At 53.8% G+C, this 21,910-nt stretch overlaps 1 protein-coding gene across 2 annotated transcripts in view; it reads right to left on the reverse strand.

Annotated features, from left to right (window-relative positions):
• LOC140898230 (uncharacterized) overlaps positions 1 to 21,910 on the reverse strand; it is a 41,553-nt gene that overhangs the window by 13,417 nt on the left and 6,226 nt on the right. For both annotated transcript variants that reach the window (XM_073311771.1, XM_073311772.1), the window contains 11 exons: positions 21,222 to 21,730; positions 20,848 to 20,945; positions 20,367 to 20,489; positions 19,792 to 19,871; positions 19,231 to 19,336; positions 18,565 to 18,660; positions 17,707 to 17,811; positions 17,156 to 17,308; positions 16,839 to 16,932; positions 15,263 to 15,415; positions 14,235 to 14,380 (listed from right to left, as the gene is read on the reverse strand). In XM_073311771.1, the coding sequence (XP_073167872.1) occupies positions 16,927 to 16,932; positions 17,156 to 17,308; positions 17,707 to 17,811; positions 18,565 to 18,660; positions 19,231 to 19,336; positions 19,792 to 19,871; positions 20,367 to 20,489; positions 20,848 to 20,945; positions 21,222 to 21,729 (1,275 nt within the window). In that variant the 5' untranslated portion in view covers position 21,730 and the 3' untranslated portion in view covers positions 14,235 to 14,380; positions 15,263 to 15,415; positions 16,839 to 16,926. The remainder of the gene's footprint in view (positions 1 to 14,234; positions 14,381 to 15,262; positions 15,416 to 16,838; positions 16,933 to 17,155; positions 17,309 to 17,706; positions 17,812 to 18,564; positions 18,661 to 19,230; positions 19,337 to 19,791; positions 19,872 to 20,366; positions 20,490 to 20,847; positions 20,946 to 21,221; positions 21,731 to 21,910) is intronic.

A 21,910-nucleotide genomic window follows, 5' to 3' on the forward strand; every position in this document is an offset into this window, starting at 1 on the left:
ATCAGGAACAGCCAGCATGGATTCACCAAGGGAAGGTCATGCCTGACTAATCTAATCGCCTTTTATGATGAGATTACTGGTTCTGTGGATGAAGGGAAAGCAGTGGATGTATTGTTTCTTGACTTTAGCAAAGCTTTTGACATGGTCTCCCACAGTATTCTTGTCAGCAAGTTAAGGAAGTATGGGCTGGATGAATGCACTGTGAGGTGGGTAGAGAGCTGTCTAGATTGTCGGGCTCAACAGGTAGTGATCAATGGCTCCATGTCTAGTTGGCAGCCGGTATCAAGTGGAATGCCCCAAGGGTCGGTCCTGGGGCCAGTTTTGTTCAATATTCATAGATTCATAGATATTTAGGTCAGAAGGGACCATTATGATCATCTAGTCTGACCTCCTGCACAATGCAGGCCACAGAATTTCACCCACCACTCCTAAAAAAGACCTCACACCTATATCTGTGCTATTGAAGTCCTCAAATTGTAGTTTGAAGACCTCAAGGAGCAGAGAATCCTCCAGCAAGTGACCCGTGCCCCATGCTACAGAGGAAGGCGAAAAACCTCCAGGGCCTTCCAATCTGCCCTGGAGGAAAATTCCTTCCCGACCCCAAATATGGCGATCAGCTAAACCCTGAGCATATGGGCAAGATTCATCAGCCAGATACTACAGAAAATTCTTTCCCGGGTAACTTGGATCTTACCCCATCTAAAAACCCATCACAGGCCATTGGGCCTATTTACCATGAATATTTAATTACCAAAACCATGTTATCCCATCATACCATCTCCTCCATAAACTTATCGAGTTTAATCTTAAAGCAAGATAGATCTTTTGCCCCCACTACTTCCCTCGGAAGGCTATTCCAAAACTTCACTCCTCTGATGGTTAGAAACCTTCGTCTAATTTCTAATCTAAATTTCCTAGTGGCCAGTTTATATCCATTTGTTCTTGTGTCCACATTGGTACTGAGTTTAAATAATTCCTCTCCCTCTCTGGTATTTATCCCTCTGATATATTTATAGAGAACAATCATATCTCCTCTCAGCCTTCTTTTAGTTAGGCTAAACAAGCCAAGCTCCCTGAGTCTCCTTTCATAAGACAAGTTTTCCATTCCTCGGATCATCCTAGTAGCCCTTCTCTGTACCTGTTCCAGTTTGAATTCATCCTTCTTAAACATGGGAGACCAGAACTGCACACAGTATTCCAGGTGAGGATCTGGAGGACGGTGTGGATTGCACTCTCAGCAAATTTGCGGATGATACTAAACTGGGAGGAGTGGTAGATACGCTGGAGGGGAGGGATAGGATACAGAAGGACCTAGACAAATTGGAGGATTGGGCCAAAAGAAATCTGATGAGGTTCAATAAGGATAAGTGCAGGGTCCTGCACTTAGGACGGAAGAACCCAATGCACAGCTACAGACTAGGGACCGAATGGCTAGGCAGCAGTTCTGCGGAAAAGGACCTAGGGGTGACAGTGGACGAGAAGCTGGATATGAGTCAGCAGTGTGCCCTTGTTGCCAAGAAGGCCAATGGCATTTTGGGATGTATAAGTAGGGGCATAGCGAGCAGATCGAGGGACGTGATCGTTCCCCTCTATTCGACAATGGTGAGGCCTCATCTGGAGTACTGTGTCCAGTTTTGGGCCCCACACTACAAGAAGGATGTGGATAAATTGGAGAGAGTCCAGCGAAGGGCAACAAAAATGATTAGGGGTCTAGAACACGACTTATGAGGAGAAGCTGAGGGAGCTGGGATTGTTTAGCCTGCAGAAGAGAAGAATGAGGGGGGATTTGATAGCTGCTTTCAACTACCTGAAAGGGGGTTCCAAAGAGGATGGCTCTAGACTGTTCTCAATGGTAGCAGATGACAGAACGAGGAGTAATGGTCTCAAGTTGCAGTGGGGGAGGTTTAGATTGGATATTAGGAAAAACTTTTTCACTAAGAGGGTGGTGAAACACTGGAATGCGTTACCTAGGGAGGTGGTAGAATCTCCTTCCTTAGAGGTTTTTAAGGTCAGGCTTGACAAAGCCCTGGCTGGGATGATTTAACTGGGAATTGGTCCTGCTTCGAGCAGGGGGTTGGACTAGATGACCTTCAGGGGTCCCTTCCAACCCTGATATTCTATGATTCTATGATTCTATAAGATCACAGCTTATCTCGTCCAGGGACTTCATGGTTGCAGCACTCCTTGCAGGTGAGGTCCCTGCTCCATCTCCCCCTCTCTGTGCATTAGCTGAGGGGGGAGCCCGAACTCCCCTCTTCACACACATCATGTCTTCCCCCATTGCTAGTGCAAGGAAAAACCCGGGAAAAAAGTCAGCCGCAAGGAGACTGCAATACACACAGGGGCGTGGCCATATACTCTATTAGCATCCTGATCCTGGATTGGACAAGGCACCAAGAGCCTTAACTACATCCGCTGTTGAAATGAATGGGCTGGGACAAAGACCCAGGATGGGCTAACAGCCGTGTTGCAGCCATTTGACCTAGGGGGCAGTGTGCGGGGAATGGGGGAGCGAGAGAGGCTGCTGGGGCTTGCAGGCTGAGGCCCTGAGGTGAGGGCAAAGAGGATGCTGGGGCCACGAGAAAATGGCCAGACAATACGCTGCAGTAGCCACTAAGGGAAGTGGCCGACCAGCGGCCTGCAGGTCCCCCAGAAGGGGGAGCACAGAGCGTGACACAGGCACGGGGCTGTGTGGTCAAAGAGGACACCCGGCCCGTCACATGTGCAGACTTTTGTTTCTCCTGGTGGGTGCTCCACCCCGAGGCCCCGCCCTCGCTACACCTCTTCCTGCCCCCTTCCCCCAAGGTCCCTCCCCACATGGCCGCCACTCACTCCTCTCCATCCCCTCCCCCGAGGCCCCTCACCTGCCTGCCACTTGCTCCTCTCCGCCCCTCCCCCGAGCGCCTCCTGCTAGCCGATCCAGCCCCGGGGCTGCTGGACCAACTGGGTGGTGGCCAGCCAGGGAGCCCTGGAGCCACGGCTCACATATCCCACCTGGGCGTCTCTGGCTAGCAGCAAACACCTCCCTGATTCCAGGCAGATGTGGGGAGCTGGTTTAGGTTACATGGTGCATGGAGGGGGGCCAGGCTGAAGGGTGCAATCTGACCCCCCAGATCCCCATCGGTGGTTCACCTCTCAGAGGTGCACTTTGATTCCAGGGGCCGTGACTGCGGGTTTCATTCCCAGCTCTGGGTTTTCTTTGTCGCAGTCACTGGGGGCTGCTCCCACCTTCCCTCCCTGATTCTTTCGGGTTTTTCTTCTTCTCCCTCCTCTCTTCTCTCTCTTTCCTTCTCCAGTTCCTGCTTCTACCCTAGTTCTTTCTCTCCCCCGTCCCCTTCCTGCATTTCTCCTGTTCCCCCTTTTCTCAATCCTCCCTCCTTCCTTTCCTCACCTCAATTTCAATCTCCCCCCCCACCCTGCATGTTCTCCTCACCGCCTCTCCTGAGTCTGCTCTGCATGCAGCCCGTTCTCTGGGTGTGGGGATAGGAGGCTTTCAAGGGGAACCCTGCTCTCTGTGATGAACAATGTGCTGTCCTTTGGTTTCCAGTGGACATTTTGTGTTACGGTTGTTACAGCCAGAAATCTTCCCTAATATTCGTTTACATGGCTATCAATGCCACGTCACCCTCCCCTCCTCCTCCTCCTGTGCCCCCTGGCCCTGAGGTGGGCAAGACCCCAGATCCCACCCAGAAATGGCGGTTACAGGGTTTGAGTTTTCTCACGCTGTTTTCAAAGATCAGTCTGAGTCCATTTCATGAATTGTTCATTTCCCTCCCCCCGCCCACCAGAGGAGGGCCGGGTAGGGAAGGCTGTGACTCCCCAAATAGCCTGGCCCCCACCCCCTATCCGCCCCCTCCCACTTCCCGCCCCCTGACTGACCCCCATCCCTAACCGCCCCCTCTGGGACCCCATCCCGTATCCAACCCCTGTTCCCTGAGTGCCCCGATCCCTATCCACACCCCTGCTCCCTGACAGCCCCCCCCCGGGAATCCCACACCTATCCAACCCCCCCTGTTCCTCATCTCCTGACCACCCCCCCGCAGAACCTCCACACCATCCAACTGCCCCATCCCCTGACTGCCCCTTATCTAAGCCCCGCTCCCTTACCATGCCGCTCAGAGCAGCAGGAGCTCGCAGCCCCACCGCCTCGCTGCCCAGTAGGAGCAGGAGGCCAGAGCGCCAAAGGCGCAGTGAGGTGAGGCTGCAGGGGCGGAGGGACAGTAGGGGGGGAACCGGGGGCTAGCCTCCCCTGCCAGGAGCTCAGGTCCCGGGCAGGACAGTCCCGCAGGCCGGATGTGGCCTGGGGGCCATAGTTTACCCACCTCTGCTCTAGGTCCTCACATCCAGGGCTGTGCTTAAGTCTTGTGGAGATTTCCTGCATAACATCTCTAAGATACAGCCTTTCCTCTCCATCCACACAGCTAAAATTCCCATCGAGGCTCTGATCACATCACATCTCAGTTACCGCCACATGCTTCTCTTCTCCATCTTGCCCAGCTCAGATCCATTCAGAATATTGCTCTAAGCTGCAAAGATCATTCTCCTAGTCCATTGCTTTCACCATGTCACCCCTCTTTGCATCCCTCCACTGGCTCCCCTTCTCTATTGCATCAAACAGAAGCTGCTTGTCTTCGCTTTCAAGGCCCTTCACATACTGTCCTCTCCCAACTGGACATCTCTCATTCACTGTACCAAGGTCTCACCTCCAATCGGTCCATGCTGCCAGCAACACCCACTTGTTAAATTTTCAGACAACCCCATTCATGCTTTCTGCCACATGCCCTACATGCTCAGGATGAGAGCCCGTTAAACATTTGCAAACCTACCTCATTATCCATCTCCAATTCCCAAATCAATGCTCTTCTTTGCCCTGGTGTCTACCAAAAATTCAACAGCCTGTCTCCTGGGGTGCTGAGACCACTGCCTATCATACCAACCAATACAGTCTCATTATTTCCTTGCACTCCCCTGTCTGTCTGTCTCCATCTGTCTCTTGTCTTATACTTAGATTGTCAACTCTTTGGGGCAGGGACTGTCTTTTGTACTGTTTTCTACAGCACCTAGCACAACCGGGTCCTGATCCATGACTGGGGCTCCTATGTGCTACAGTAATACAAATAACACAGGCTAGAGAATGTCACTATTATGGCTTCAGTGACCTCCCCCACCACCACCAAAAAGCAGCAAACAAACAAAAAAAATCAACCTCCCAGCTCAAAAAGTATGTGTTTACATTCAGCTGGCTAACTCAATGTAAAGTACTAGTAGAGGTGAGGGAGAGGTGTCTTTTACCTTGATGTAGCTAGTCCAGGAATGCTATACGCTCAGCCTGGAATTTACCTGGACAAGTGACACAGAGGTTAAAGCCACCTGTGCCTTGTCTCCACTAGGATTTTACATCAAGTTAGCTATCTCCATGTAAACCCACTTTTGCAGTGAAAACAATGCCTGGGAGACTCCTACCTAAAGCCCCTAACTTCTGGTTGAGCTAGAAATTATTTGCAACATTTAAGAGCCCACTGTTTGAAAGAGGTTAAACACACACAACATTTCTCCATTTTATCTTTGTGCAACTGACAGCACTCTGTGTAGTCAGGTTTCAGAGTAGCAGCCGTGTTAGTCTGTATTTGCAAAAAGAAAAGGAGGACTTATGGCACCTCAGAGACTAACCAATTTATTTGAGCGTAAGCTTTCGTGAGCTACACCTCACTTCATCGGATGCATAAAGTGGAAAATACAGTGAGGATGTTTTTATACACACAGACCATGACAAAATGGGTGTTTATCACTTCAAAAGGTTTTCTCTCCCCCCACCCCACTCTCCTGCTGGTAATAGCTTATCTAAAGTGATCACTCTCCTCACAATGTGTATGATAATCAAGGTGGGCCATTTCCACCACAAATTCAGGGTTTAACAAGAACGTCTGAGGAACAGTGGCGGGGGGGGGGGTGGCGGGGGGGGAGGGGAAGGAATAAACAAGGGGAAATAAGTTACTTTGCATAATGACTCAACCACTCCCAGTCTCTATTCAAGCCTAAGTTAATTGTATCCAATTTGCAAATGAATTCCAATTCAGCAGTCTCTCGTTGAAGTCTGTTTCTGAAGTTTTTCTGTTGTAATATCACAATTTTCATGTCTGTAATCGCGTGACCAGAGAGATTTAAGTGTTCTCTGACTGGTTTTTTAATGTTATAATTCTTGACATCTGATTTGTGTCCATTTATTCTTTTACGTAGAGACTGTCCAGTTTGATCAATGTACATGGCAGAGGGGCATTACTGGCACATGGTGGCATAGATCACATTGGTAGATGTGCAGGTGAACGAGCCTCTGAGAGTGTGGCTGATGTGATTAGGCCCTGTGATGGTGTCCCCTGAATAGATATGGGGGCACAGTTGGCAACGGGCTTTGTTGCAAGGATAGGTTCCTGGGTTAGTGGTTCTGTGGTGTGGTATGTGGTTGCTGGTGAGTATTTGCTTCAGGTTGGGGGGCTGTCTGTAATCAAGGATTGGCCTGTCTCCCAAGATTTGTGAGAGTGATGGGTCGTCCTTCAGGATAGGTTGTAGATCCTTGATAATGCGTTGGAGAGGTTTTAGTTGAGGACTGAAGGTGACGGCTAGAGGCATTCTGTTATTATCTTTGTTAGGCCTGTCCTGTAGTAGGTGACTTCTGGGTACTCTTCTGGCTCTGTCAATCTGTTTCTTCACTTCAGCAGGTGGCTACTGTAGTTGTAAGAATGCTTGATAGAGCTCTTGTAGGTGTTTGTCTCTGTCTGAGGGGTTGGAGCAAATGCGGTTGTATCGTAGAGCTTGGCCGTAGGCAATGGATCGTGTGGTGTGGTCTGGGTGAAAGCTGGAGGCATGTAGGTAGGAATAGCGGTCAGTAGGTTTCCAGTATAGGGTGGTGGTTATGTGACCATCGCTTATTAGCACTGTAGTGTCCAGGAAGTGGATCTCTTGTGTGGACTGCTCCAGGTTGAGGTTGATGGTGGGATGGAAATTGTTGAAATCATGGTGGAATTCCTCGCGGGCTTCTTTTCCATGGGTCCAGATGATGAAGATGTCATCAATATAGCACAAGTAGAGTAGGGGCATTAGGGGACGAGAGCTGAGGAAGCGTTGTTCTAAATCAGCCATAAAAATGTTGGCATACTGTGGGGCCATGCGGGTACCCACAGCAGTGCCGCTGATTTGAAGGTATACATTGTCCCCAAATGTGAAAGAGTTATGGGTGAGGACAAAGTCACAAAGTTCAGCCACCAGGTTTGCCGTGACATTATCGGGGATACCTGATGGCTTGTAGTCCATCTTTGTGTGGAATGTTGTTGTAGAGGGCTTCTACATCCATAGTGGCCAGGATGGTGTTTTCAGGAAGATCACCGATGGATTGTAGTTTCCTCAGGAAGTCAGTGGTGTCTGGAAGATAGCTGGGAGTGCTGGTAGCATAGGACCTGAGGAGGGAGTCTACATAGCCAGACAATCCTGCTGTCAGGGTGCCAATGCCTGAGATGATGGGGCATCCAGGATTTCCAGGTTTATGGATCTTGGGTAGTAGATAGAATATCCCAGGTCGAGGTTCCAGGGGCGTGTCTGTGCGGATTTGATCTTGTACTTTTTCTGGGAGTTTCTTGAGCAAATGCTGTAGTTTCTTTTGGTAACCCTCAGTGGGATCAGAGGGTAATGGCTTGTAGAAAGTGGTGTGGGAGAGCTGCCGAGCAGCCTCTTGTTCATATTCCGACCTATTCATGATGACAACAGAACCTCCTTTGTCAGCCTTTTTGATTATGATGTCTGAGCTGTTTCTGAGGCTGTGGATGGCATTGTGTTCTGCACAGCTGAGGTTATGGGGCAAGTGATGTTGCTTTTCCACAATTTCAGCCCGTGCACATCAGCGGAAGCACTCTCTGTAGAAGTCCAGTCTGTTGCTTCAACCTTCAGGAGGAGTCCACCCAGAATCCTTCTTTTTGTAGTGTTGGTAGGAAGGTCTCTATGGGTTAGTATGTTGTTCAGTGGTGTGTTGGCAATATTCCTTGAGTGGGAGACGTCAAAAATAGGATTCTAGGTCACCACAGAACGGTCTCATGTTCGTGGGGGTGGAGGGGCAGAAGGAGAGGCCCCGCGACAGGAGAGATTCTTCTGCTGGGCTAAGAGTATAGTTGGATAGATTAACAATACTGCTGGGTGGGTTAAAGGAACCACTGTTGTGGCCCCTTGTGGCATGTAGTAGTTTAGATAGTTTAGTGTCCTTTTTCTTTTGTAGAGAAGCAAAGTGTGTGTTGTAAATGGTTTGGGGCCTAGTTTTTGTATAGCTCTCCAACACCACTTTCTACAAACCATTGCCCTCTGATCCCACTGAGGGTTACCAAAAGTTAGTGCCTGTCTCACCCCCCGCAACCTGCAAAGGTCTCATGCCAGCAAAGGGAAGCTGCTCCCAGATCTGGAGCTGCATTCGCATGTCCTGAGGGCTGTCCTGCACCATGGTCACCACGGGCAGGTAGGTCATCAACCTCCATCTCTGTCCCAGCTGCAGGATGGCCTCTGGTGCCTGCTCCCTCAGGCACCTGGAGATGCTGAAATAGGGGTGGGGTTGGCAGAGCAGGAGAATACCCCATGAGGTTAAGAAATGGCAGTGAGAGCGTTTTCGCTTTCTGGGAGATTACAGTGTCCCTCTGTGGGGACTCCCTTCCTCGCAGATGCTGTACTTTCGTTCCTGGACACTGCCAGGAGGCCCAGCTCCCAACCCAGCAGCTTGGCTGTTCCATCCCCTACCGTGTACCGAAACTGCCTTGAAAGGACTATCCAAGCACCTCCCAGGCCTGCTCCCATTGCGGGTCTCTCTCCTGGCTGAGCACATGCTGTTCTTATATCACCCAACAGGCCTGGATCCTAGTTCCATGCTGCTCCTTCTCATGTGACCCCTGCACTTATTCCCTTCACCTGGGGATAGGTTCAGTTGAGTTAGTTCATTACTACCCCTTTCATGGCCATCTCACCCTGGGACAGCCTGAAACTGGAAACCTGTGCTCGAACAGGAACTCTTTGCTAGGAAAGGTGCTGAAGACACAATGGAAGAGGAAATCCTTTGGTCTGGATTGAAATTATTCCAAAGGAGGGTGAATGGGAGAAAATGTCCAGCGTTACCCTCCTAGCGAAAGAAAACAATTAAGGTCAGAAAGGACCATTCTGTCCATCTTTTGTGTAACACAGGCCCTAGAACGGCACCGAGCGCTTCCTCCAGAAACCGATGACATGTGACTGAGCCAGAGCACATCTTCTGGAAAGACATCGACATGCATTAGAGCCAGCTGGTCAGAAACAATCTTTCTTCTGCAGTGACGTGAAGTTAAAGGACACGGAGAAGAAGAAAACCTTGACTCGGGTTGTTACTGGAGCTGAAGCAGAGAAGCCAGGACAAACATGGCTAGGGCCCAGGACTGACTATCAGCAGATCTGCTGTTTTCTATTCCTGGCTTTTTGACCATGAGCGAATCTCTTTGCTTCTGTGTGCCTCAGTTCCCACGACTATAAAATAAAGCTACTCAAGGTTCTGGTTTTTTCTCTTCTGTTTTTCAAGGCGGGACACTTAGACACATTTGGGGCCTGTCTACGCTACCGGTTTAGAGTGTCTTTTTGTAAGCTGTTGTTCAGAATGTTTTTCAGAAGCTATGGATGACACAAGCTCCCAAGTTTGTTCTGTGCTTAGCCCCTCTGTCACAGCTGGGCTGGGCGGCCTTTTCTCACTGTGCTGTGTGGAGCAGGTTCTGGGCACTAGGGATATGAAGAGGCTCTCGGGGACTAATTCTTGAAAATCAATATCAATGATCTGCAACGCAAATAAAATCACTGCTGCTAACATTGGTGGGCGATAAAATAGTAGTAGAGTGGTAATTAATGATGAGAAGAGGGCAGTGACCCAGAGCAATCGGATCCCTTGATAAAGTGGAGCCATTCAAAGAAAACAAGTTGGAAAAGAACCAAAGGAAGGGTCCTATAGCTAGCAACAAAGCATGCAGGCCACACCTACAGAGTGGGGAAGTGTATCCAGGAAAGCACTGACTGTGCAGAGGATTTCGGGGCCATGCTGGGCAAGCCATTCAACATGAGCACCCAGGGTGATGCTGTGGTGAACAGGGCTAAAGTCATCATTAGATGTATGAAAAGAGCAGTGAGGAGCATAGGGAGGTGACACACCATGAGGAAGACTGATCATGGAATCCTGCATCCAGTTTTGGCGTCCACCTTTGAAAAAGGATTTTGAAATATTGGAGATGGGGCAGCAAAAAGCAATGAAACGTTTTGAGGGCTCTCCAGCTCCACTTCCCGCAGCAGGACAAATGGACCTTCAGCTCCTAGAGAACAGACTCTGACCTCCTTCTGATCAGCAATGGGGTTTCCCCATCCCCTCAGCAAACCTGTCAGCCAGGCTGGACCGGATTTGAAGGAGGAGGGTATCTAACAGGGTGGCTTGGCCTATGGCTAGGCCAAATTGATGACCAAGTGAGCCCCACCTAAGAGGAAACAAGGGGAAACAGCAGCAAAAGTAGAGAAGCAGAGCGAGCTGTTCAGTAGATGGCCTTGGGCCAAACCCTGGAGTCCAGGGTAGGACTGGATTCTCTCACCGTCCCTAAGGAAGGGGACATAGAAGACCCTAGAAATCCAAGAAGGGCAGGCTGAGCCAAAATCAGGCTGAGGAAGGTCACTTGCAGAGGAATGCAGATAACTTGCAGAGTTCCAGAATTCCTGAGAGTTCAGGCGAACCTCCCCCTGTTCTCAGGGAGCTTCAAATTTCAGATTCTGTCCCTATTGCTAAGTTATCTGTCAAAACACTAGAGTTTTCAGGTGCCTAAGTAGCCCCTGGAATCATGGTGAAATTATCCTCCCCGCCACCACCAAAATTGGAAATGGTGCCCCGGAGTGCACGGGACCCTACCGTGCTTCCCCCATAGGAGCTGCATGAACAGGCAACTCTGCAAGTTATCTGCATTCCTCTGCAAGTGACCCCCATGCCTCTCCATTTCCTTGGCCACATGTATCCTGTCCCCGTAATGGCAGCTACTCCAGAAAAAGAGGGAAAGAGCTCACCACTGCGACCACCTGAGGGAGGTGCTGGGTTGAGATCAGCTGGTCAAAGCAGGCAATAGGGACAGAATCTGAAATTTGAAGCTCCTAGAGTGACCTCTGACCTCCATTCCAGGAATGGAGGCTGGGCACATAGGTTAGGGTTACCATATTTGAACTTTCAAAAAAGAGGACACTCCGGGGGGGAGGGGGGAGTGGTAGCCCTGCCCCCTATCTACTCCCTCCCACTTCCTGCCCCCTGACTGCTCCCCACAGAACCACCAACCCATCCAACCCCCCCTGCTCCTTGTCCCCTGATCGCCCCCTCCCAGGACCCTGCCCTCTATCTAAGCCTTCCTTCTCCCTGTCTCCAACTGCCCCCTCCTTAGACCCCTCCACCCTAACTGCCCCCCTAGAACTCCACCCCCTACCTGTCCCCTGACTGCCCCACCCCCGACCCCTGACAGACCCCCGGGTCTCCCACACGTATCCAACCACTCCCTGTCCCCTGACTGCCCCTGCAGAGCCCCCGACCCATCTAATCCCCCCTGCTCCCTGCCCCTGACTTCCCCCCCAAACTTCCACCCCATCCAAGCCCCCCTGCTCCCTGTTCCTTGACTCCCCCGACCCCTCTCCATATGCCCACCCCCTGACAGGCTCTCCCCAGAACCCCTGACCCATCCAACCCCTCCTGCTCCCTGTCCCCTGACTGTCCCTTGGGACCCCATGCGCCTTCTCCAGCCCCCGGGCCCCTGTACCCTGCTGCTCAGAGCAGTGTGTCTGGGGTGCGGAGCCAGACACAGTGCCGTGCTCCCCCGCAGAGCGCACAGCTCCCCCTCCGCCCCCAGAGTGCTGCATTAGGAGGGAAATCCTGGACCTTTTGAGACTTTTACAAATTCCTCCCAGAGGCCGATTTAAAACCCAAAAAGCTGGACATGTCTGGGAAAATTCGGACGCATGGTAACCCTACCACAGGGACTCCAGGATCTGCAGCTGCTGCCACTTGTATGGTGAATCCTCCGACTCATCACCAACCAGCTCTTCCCCATTCTGCAACCTGGCCCCACGGTCTGACTGTGCAGGAGAACAGAAACCCTTTGGGACAGCAGGAGAGTCTCCTCAATGCCGCACCCTTGGTCTGATGAGATCATCTGTCCCCACTGCTCTCTGCGCTGGGCTGGCTGCAGCACACGTCTATGTAAGAGGCTGGGCCAGAGAGATGTTACAGTCAGGGTCCAGGCAGCCCAGAAGGAGAACAGAGGGTCTGAAACCACAAGACGAAGCAATCAAATCAGCGGATTCGACAGAGAAGGTTTCTACCCTACAGGGACATCAAAGAAGGTCTGTTAGGAAAGCTGAGATGTTAGTCTGGAAACTGCTAAGGCAAAGATTGTGACTTGTTAAGATTCAGTTTTAGTCACTACAAAGTGTGTTGTGTTTTGTTTCTCTGGTTGAAATTTGTCTCTTTCTCTTGCTTGGTGTCCCTTAAATCTCTTCTTTGTTACTATGCTTCCCAAACCACCTCAGTGTTGTATGTTCGAGTGAAGTGTGAGTCTCCAGCCTTCCCAACAGGCTGAGCTGTGCCCTGTCTCTCTGAAGGTAGCGAATAAGTTCTGAGCGGTGCTGGGTCCAGAATCCAAGGGCAGTTCACCACATATCTCGTGTGAAGCCCAAAGAGACCAAAGGAGCAGTAGAGATTCAGGCCCCACTGACCCATGGGAACTTCCCACAGAAGAGGCTACACAGGGCTCCAGACACAGCCAGTTTGGGTGTGTACCAAAGTTCACTCACCGCTAGATGCTGGCCAGGCCTCGTGTCACCGCTTTCTAGCTGGGCTAGCAACCCCGCTGAGACTCACTCTTGCAGTTTCTTGGCTGGGAACTCAGCCCTCCAACCAGGTGACTGTCCTTTACTCCACTCCTTCCTGGGTTGTGCTCCTTGAGTTCTTCCTCAGCCTGATTTCGGCTCAGCCTGCCCTTCTTGGATTTCTAGGGTCTTCTATGTCCCCTTCCTTAGGGACGGTGAGAGAATCCAGTCCTACCCTGGACTCCAGGGTTTGGCCCAAGGCCATCTACTGAACAGCTCGCTCTGCTTCTCTACTTTTGCTGCTGTTTCCCCTTGTTTCCTCTTAGGTGGGGCTCACTTGGTCATCAATTTGGCCTAGCCATAGGCCAAGCCACCCTGTTAGATACCCTCCTCCTTCAAATCCGGTCCAGCCTGGCTGACAGGTTTGCTGAGGGGATGGGGAAACCCCATTGCTGATCAGAAGGAGGTCAGAGTCTGTTCTCTAGGAGCTGAAGGTCCATTTGTCCTGCTGCGGGAAGTGGAGCTGGAGAGCCGAGATGTTAGGTGAAAGAGACTGCATGATGGAGTTGGAGACTGAGGGACAGGAGCCTCCTCCCAGAAACGCTCCCAGGAGAAGAGGTTTGAGGAGGAGTTCTCTTGGGAGCCTCTTGCTAGGAAAAAAACAAGGGTGGCACATTGATGGAGATGTCTCTGTCCCAGGGATGGGGGAAGCTCCCAGCTAGGCTATGCAGCAGGGATCCCATTTCTCCCCCAAGAAACCCAGATGCCCAAAGAAGTCAATGGCTCTTACCTCCAGGAGGGAGCGGAGTCTTCCCTCTCAGCCTCTTTGAGAACTACCACTGCTTTGTTTCCTAGGACAAGGGACCTGTCCCCACTGCTCTCTGAGGTCCTTCAGCTTCTGACTGAATCCATCTGGGAGGCTGTCACACACCCCAGGGCCTAGAAGACACGGGGGGAGGAGGCTCCTCTTCATGTCAGACTTGGAGAGCCCAGAGAAGGGCCAAAGGAAGAATAAAGGGCAGGAGATGAAGCTAGCCCTGAGCTTCTGTCCCATCCTCACCGCCTCAAATGTGGAGCTTCCTGAGCTTCAGTTGGGCAGACAGTCTGTAGCCCTGACCCAAAGGTCCTTCTGCGCCATATGGGGCAGGAAGATCTCTGCCTGGGAGTACGGGGAATGGGATGGGGGTGAGATCAAGGAAAGAGGGGAGGGATATGGGTGTGAGGGAAAGAGCTCCTGCCCCACATGAAGGAATTTGGGCGGCCGAGGGAAGGACCCAGCTCCACAGAGAGGGGAGAGAGTTTCTGTGAGTGCCAGGGACCTCCATTTCCGCTTCCACTAGCCCCCCATTTACAGTGAGACAGAGCAGTACCTGCAGCAGGGAGCGGGACTTGCTGAATAGGGAGGGGAACCTTTAAGAGCATCAGATGAGCCACAGCCCTTGCAGCGCCTCGGGCATCTGGTGCAAGTGCCGGATGATGTGAAGTCACACATGACCTTGGCTGTGACATCCTCGTGCTGCAGGGGAACGAGAACAAGTCAGAGACCGAGACGCTCCCCAGGAATCAGGGAGGATTAAGGGCACCTGGAACCAGCACCATCATTTCCACCCAGCACCTGCTCATATCTGAGTGGTAGATTCACTCTCCTGACTCCCAGGATGGAGGCTTGCTGTCCTCTCTCGTGACCTCCAGTGCCAACCCCCCCATCAGTGCCCCTGACAGCTGTTCCACCTCCAACCCACCTGGGGATACCGCTCAAGTTCCTAGAACCCTCTCTTCCACCCCTACCTCCATCCCCACCCAGGTAGGGCAGGGAGGGGGCTCTAGCAGGATGGTGGGGGGCGGGAGGGATTCTGGCAGCAGTGAAGTGGGATGGGGAGAGCTTGAGACCTTTCCCCAAGTCACCCCAGTGACAAAAGCTGAAGCCACAGGATGGCAGCCCTGGGGAACGGGGCAGGTCAGCAGCCCCTGCTGACTGAATCCTCCCAATCTCTCGAGAGCGGGTCCAGCCCTACCAGAGCCCTACCAGCAGCAAGACCAGCTTCCCACGCCCATGTGCCTCAGCCCTTCCTGGTCAGTCGCCATCACCAGTCAGTCCTCGGCCTCCCAGGCTGCCAGGGATGGGAGCAACTCTCAATGGTGGCTCGGGTGACATGGACACCAGGCCATGGGGAAATGGGGGCAGCTCTGTGGGGCAGGAAAGGTTCCCAGAGGGCACTTAGGGGACTCTCCTGTCCTTCCCAGGAGTGATAGCAGAGCACCACATCCTAAGAAGAGAAGTCCATGAGGTCCAGAAGTCCCCACTAGGCTCCTTGCTACCAGGCCAGCGAATGGCGAGAGGATGGGAATGAGGCCCTGGGCCCCACCCCAAGCTCCTGAGTCGATTGCAGCTGCTTACCGTCTCCCCCATCAGTTGCTGGGCTTCCCCCAGGAGGGAGTAGACGAGCACCAGCCCAGCCTGGCTGACACGCAGCAGGGGGTCGTGGATGGCCAGCACTGCTGTCTGTAGGAAGGATCTTCTCTGTCCGACGGAGAAGAATTTTCCAAAGACCTAAAACCGAGAGGACATGAGGCTCGAGCACATTGCCCAGAGCCTGCCTCCAAGTCCTGGCGGTACAATGGCGTCTAGTGCCCCAAAGGGTGGGGAAGAGAGCTGCTGTGGCCAAGGCACTTCATTCCCCAGGAGGCTTTCAGGCTCCCAGGGCTCAGCGAAGCCCCTTTATTAAAAGGTCGCAGATGCTGAGGGACCAAAGCCTCCAGTGGCTCTTTCGGGAGGGCAATTTCTGGCAGGGGCCAGGATGGGCTGGAAATGGATCTCTAATGACTGTGAGCAGGTCCACTCTGCTGTGCAGGGCACAGAGACCACAGGGGACCCTGTGTTGCTTCCAGCAGAGAGATCTCCTGCACCTCAGCGGCTAGAGGAGTTTGTGTGTGTTGTTGAGGGGGGGTGGGGACGGGGTTGGAGCTGACAGACCAAAGGTCTCTTCCTCCAGCTAAGTGATTTCTCTCGTTGCTGGGTATGGCCTCTGCAGCTCCTTGGTTTCTTCAAGGGGAATCCAACCTGCAGCCTGACAAGGACAAGAAGACGCATGGCCCAGTCCCCATCACAGACACTCCTCGGAGACTTTTCTTCCGCTGCAGCAATTCAGCTTGTGGGAGGCGGGACAAGCTCACACAGTCTCTCTCACGGGGCGTCTGTGGAGCAGTGTTCTGTAGATGCCCTTGTCGATCCAGGAGCCATTCCAAGGCCTCCTCTGTGATGTTGTGGAAATCACCCATTTCACCTTTGACTCCAGTCTGGGGGCACTGTGTTACGGTGTGTTCGAAGGTTTGGATATTCTCACCACAGTTGTGAGACGGGGGTGGGGCGGGGTGTCTTTGATTTTCTACTTGTGCAGCAAGTAGCCGCAACTTGGGTCAGTGACAATGTGCTTCTTTGGAACAGTGGCTGAGGTCCAGATACTCTGCCATTCCCTGGCCAGGTCTGGAGACATGAGGGGGGCGCATGTGGTCCATATTGGCTCTGGAGCTCACTATGTCCCCTACCCAGTTCCCAGGTTGGGGCATTCTGCTTCCTGACCGGCAATGGAATTGGGCAAACCCCATCTCCTTTCTCAGCTTCTACAGGGTGCAGGGAATTAAAGAAGGGTTTGATCAAGCAATCGTGACTGACTGACCCATTGCTCTCCTCTCAGGCACTTGGGGATCAGCCAGGGGGACAAGGAGCAGAGAGACACCCAGAGCCATAATCCTATCTTAACTCACCCACGGGGGATTCTCCTCAAATCATGGCAACTAGCGAGGTTCCAATGTGGGACCTTTCGCACCAGCCTGTCCCACTGGTTGCTGGATGAGGAACTCTGAGCTGGAAATAAGGAGTGGGCTCTTTTCCTGTCTCCAGGAGGCATCCACTGCAGGGAACCCAGCCAGCCACACTCCCTGAGCTGTGTCATGCCCTGGCACAGTGCCCTTACCTCCCCCACTCTGGCTGTATTCTTGTAGCCCAAGAGCCTGCTTCCTGGTGCTAGTCATAGCACCAGAGATCTTCCGCCTCATGTATGGTCAGGCCTGGAAGAAAGAGAGAGAGAGAGACTTTTCTCATTCTGGTTGCAGTTTCTGTGTCCTTCCAATCCCATTGGTGGCTGCACAGTGGAGTGGAGAAGAACAGAGGCAGAGAGAGACTTGTCCTCCAGCTGCGGTCAGTCTGAGAGAAATGGTCTGGGGTCCCATTATCCACCTGTGGTCACTCTTAGTCCCCTATTGGGTTCCATGTCCCAGCTGGATTCCTTACCCCTCTGTTGGAGCAGCAGTTGGTAGAGCCGGTAAGTCCCCTCCCTGGCCGGCCGGCTGATGTCCTTGTCTGGCTCGCTGACAAACAGAGCCAGCTGGGCCACATGGTGCCCCATCCTAGGGACATGGACACCAGGCCATGGGGAAATGAGATCTAATGGAAGGGAGAGCAGAGGGGACTCCATCAGCATTTTCCTGTCAGCTTCCTGTCCCCCCTGGGCCAGAGGGCTCCTTCCCCTTAACCTCTCTGCAGGAGATGCTGGGGGAGAGGAGCTTGAGATCGACCCTTCATTTGCTCTGCTGCCAAGGGAGACCGGAGCTGCTTTGGGATGCCAAGCAAGGGCTGGAGCATGGTCCCCTTAAAGGCCCAGGGACAACACTGAACCAGGACAAGAAGAACTTGACTCAAGCCTAGCTCAGTCCCTGCTCTGACTCTGCCTCCCCATGAAGAACCCTCCTAACCCACAGCCCCGCCAGCAGCAGATCCTGCAGCCCGCTGGAGCCAGCCCGCCTCCGCCTGGAGCCAGAAAGCTGGGGTCGGAGCTCACTTACGTCAAACTCAGGGTGGGTGACTGTGTATCTCAGCAGGGCTGTGCTGCTCCTGATAGCCCTGGCTTGCTCCTGGGACACCCTGGACACGACCCAGAAGTTGACATGCTTTGGGGAAAGGAGGCAGGTCAGACTCAGTGGCCAGGTGCACCTGCTTTGCAAATGAGCCCCTCGCCCCCAGCCCCAGGGGCCTGAGACATTCTGCGCAGGGGGGAATAGCTGAGTCATTGATGGCAGAGCTTTAGAAGGGGATTCTTTCCCCCAGGACGCAGCTTCTACCCTGCAGGTCACAACTTCTCAGCGTCTCTCTCGATTGGGACAATGTTCGGGGTCGGGGCTGGTCCCATCCTCCCAGAACTCCTGATTCCTGAACAGTTCACCAGAAAGGAGACTGAACCCTCGGCCCTTCCCTGCTATGAAAATCCTTGCGGGGATGTAGGGAGTGACTGAGAGCACAATCCCCCCAGGAATTTCACAGCAGATCAGAGGGAAGGGCTGATTCCCTGGGATCCTCCTGTTTCTCTAGGAAAGAGCATGTGCCTCTTCTCTGAGAACCATCTTCCAAATCTCATGGGGTGTGTGTGGTGGAGGGGTGGGGGAAGGGTGGGGTTTCAGACTCTCACTCCCCAAGACAGCCAGGAGCCCTGTGGTTTGTGCTCAGCAGAACCAGGCAGAGCTCTGGCTTGAAGTCCCAGCTCCTTTCTCTGTCCCTCAAGAAGGAAGGACCTGACACTGCATTGCACTGACCTCCCCAGCCAAGGACGACCCACTGGGGACCCAGCTAGGAGGACAGAGTAGAAAATGGATCTTCCAGTCTCTCCTTACGAGTCCCCCAAAGAGTTACGGTAAAATGGGGCTCACCTCCAAGATGAAGTGGAGCCTGTCTGTGTCTGGGGACTCTGCCAGCAGGTTCCCCAGCATGGCATCCAGGACCTCTGGGATGACTTTGCGCAGAGCCTGCAAAGCATGAGTCAGACTTAGGGAGCCTGGGCCTACACCTGCCACAGGATGGGAAGAAGGGTCTCAGGGAAGCACTGGGGAGACTCCCAAACACATCTTCTGGCCTCTCTCCTTCACATACCACTGCAGGCAATTCGCAAGAATTGTTGACACCTGGACCTTTGATCCATGAGCTTAGCAGGTCTCTGCAGAGGGCCTTGTAGGCAGAAGAGTAGGAAACAGCCAAGTTGCTATGGATGGAAGCTTGGCTTCTGGGCAAACACGGCTTATGAAAGAAAGAAAGAAAGAAAGAAAGAAAGAAAGAAAGAAAGAAAGAAAGAAAGAAAGAAAGAAAGAAAGAAAGAAAGAAAGAAAGAAAGAAAGAAAGAAAGAAAGAAAGAAAGAAAGAAAGAAAGAAATCCATCCCCCAGGGAGGGGTAATCTCTTCCCTGCTGGAGGGAAGGATCCAACCCTGCAGCTTTTTCCATCTCCGCTACCCCACCCCTAAATCTGGAGCTCCAGTGAATGAAGGGAGCAGGGACCAAGGACCACTCTGGAAGAGGAGGAGGATGGAGGAGGAGGATGTACCTGGATGCCAGTGGTGTCCTTCTCCGTGCCCAGGGTGAAGACGGAGTGAAGGGCAGCTCGCAAGAGGTGGGTCTCTAGGACTGGCTCCAGGGCAGGTTTCATGGTGCTGGCAAGAGAGAGGAGCTGCTATTAGACTGTGCAGTACGGGGGTGGGACTGTCGCCAACACGGACACTAACCCATAGGGATAGAGGCACAGGCTGGTGAGAATGGAAACTGAGGCACTTAGCTAGGGAATGACAAGGCCAAGGCATCACAGACAGACAGTGGCAGGACAGGAATAGCTCCTGTTCCCTGGAGCCTGCTGCCCGTCCTGTATCTGAGCCTGGGAGTGAGTCCGTCCCCCCCACCTCCCCGCCCCAAGGCCCCTGTCATGTTATGGAAGTGAAAAGAAGAGCCCTGCCAGGAGAGAGTGACCCTTCCCACCCCACCATCTCTGCCAGAGGCGCCACTCTTGGGAGGTGACCTGGGAGGGACAGTGACGGTGACTCCCAGCCTTGGGCCTGAGCAGCACTGGGGTGAGGAGAGCCGGCAGGGTGGGGGGGTGGGGCTGTCTCGGTACCAGAAGTTGCCCACTGCAGCCAGGGAGTGGGTGAGGATGGCACTGTGTGACGAGTCATCGGGAAGCTCCTCGATGAGCTCCTGTGAGACGCGAAGGAGACAAAGGAGCGTGTGAGATTCAGGCCCGACTGACACCTCCCACTGAGGAGATGACACAGCCAGTGCCCCACATGGCCAGCAGGATCCCCCACCACTTCCCGCTCCTCCCATTCCTTTCTGCCCATCAGACCTGTCCCCCTTCCCGGATTCCTGCCCAGCTCACTCCCAATCCCCTTCTCTCCTCCTCCCTCTCAAAACTGCCCCCATTCAGCCCCATCCCGATGACCGAGCTGGGACCATGTGATTCCTTGGCCCCCACTCTCAGCTGCCCTCCAGCCCCACAATTCCCCCCCTGCCCACTACTGACTAATCTCAGAATTTCTCCCTTCTCTTCTCCCCAGTCTTCAGCCCCAGCAATCCCTGCCCTCTGATGCCCCCTCCAACACCACTCAGCCCCCACCCATTAGCCCGCCCATACCCCTGCCAATCCCATGTCTCTCTCCTCCCTCCAGCTGCTGTATGGTGTGTCTCACTCACCACAATCCTCTTCACCACAGCCGCCTTGCAGCAGTGCGGCTCCAGCGTGTCCTCCCCTCTCTCCCGTGCAGCCAGACATGCGGGGTAGATGGCCCGAAGGAACAGGAGCTGCTGCCCCTCATCCTGGACCCACCAGGAGTGGGGAATAGCGAGAGAGAACCTGTTAGCTAGCGACCTTCCTGCCCCACCCAAACCAGCTCCAGGGCTCAGGCCTCAATGGGGGATTGTGGGCACCCGCCTATTCTCCAAATCCCCCACGACTCCTACACAAGCAGGATCAGGAAGTGGGACAGTGCCTGTGGGGGGAGACGACCTCGGCTGTTGTGGGACAAACACCCCCATGTTGGGGGTCCCATCATGGATGTAAAAGGGCCCCATTAGGAGTTGTGAAGCAGGAGGGACAAGACCCTCGGCAGGGGGTGGGGATGTTGGGAAGGGACAGGGCAATCTTGCTTCCAGCCCAGGTGGGGAACATTTGTACCTTATCTCTGCACTGGAGCTGCTCTCGGATGACTTTGAGAGCAACTTCATCTTTGGCCACGTCCACCCCTTCCTCCTGCTCTGAATCCAGGGGGGTCCCTGCACCAGGGAGGGAAGGACAAGGGTGTGGTGGGCAGAGCAGGATTCAAGACCTCCCTTCCCACCTCAGGCACCCAGGGCACATCGGGCCCCAAACCTCCCTCTCAGGGATGCCTTCAGCCCCCAATATCTGCAGAAGCCCAGAGCAGAGAGCCCCCCTCCACTGCCCAGGACTTCAGGGGAGATACCGATTCCCCCAGCACCGGGAGAGCATCTGGGCCCAGGGTGTTCACATCCCCGTCCTCAGCCCTCCCTCAGCCCAGCCTGGCTCCTCACCTGGAACAAAGCAGTGGCCTCCATCGGCCTGGCTGCTGCCAGAGGCCCAGGTGCTGCCGCTGTCCCATGCTGAGCTGCTGGTGCTGGGACAGGGACCTTCCACCTCCTGGCCTGCCGGGGCTGAAAGGTCCTTAGTGAGCGGGCAGGGCGATGCCTCCTGATGGGAACGAGGGCTGGGCTCCTGGGGCCGCTGCTGCCCACACAACAAGCCCCAGAGCCACCCTGCCCGGCACCCCTCCTGGGCTGGGTCCTCTCTGCAAAACCACAGCCTGGGCCAGCTCCACTGCGGCCTGGTGGGGGCCTCTCCCAGCTCGGCACCTGCGCCGGAAGCTGGGTTCCTTTTCCAGAAGGCTGGGCACTTCCGCCTTCTGGCCTGGATGGGAGCTGCTTCCCCGCCAGCTGGGACGCAGGGGTTGCTCTGCCCCTTGGGAAGATGGCAGCTGCTTCCCTCAGGCTCTGGGGCCACCTGCAGAGCCTTCATCCGGAACATATGCAGGAGCCTGGCCATCCTGGAACCGAGCGGAGAGCAGGGGTGAGTCTGGGCTCAAGGCAGCCTTTCAGTCATGGGCCTTTTCTCTCCCTCCTCCTCCCTGCTCCAACCACAGCAGCCCCCTCTGCCCCCACAGGAGTGCAGGGAGTGCCATCTACACACATTGGCAGGAGTTCATTGCATGATCTGCTCCCAACGT

The sequence above is a fragment of the Lepidochelys kempii genome, chromosome 14 (genome assembly GCF_965140265.1).
Source record: "Lepidochelys kempii isolate rLepKem1 chromosome 14, rLepKem1.hap2, whole genome shotgun sequence".
Classification (NCBI taxonomy): Eukaryota; Metazoa; Chordata; order Testudines; family Cheloniidae; genus Lepidochelys; species Lepidochelys kempii.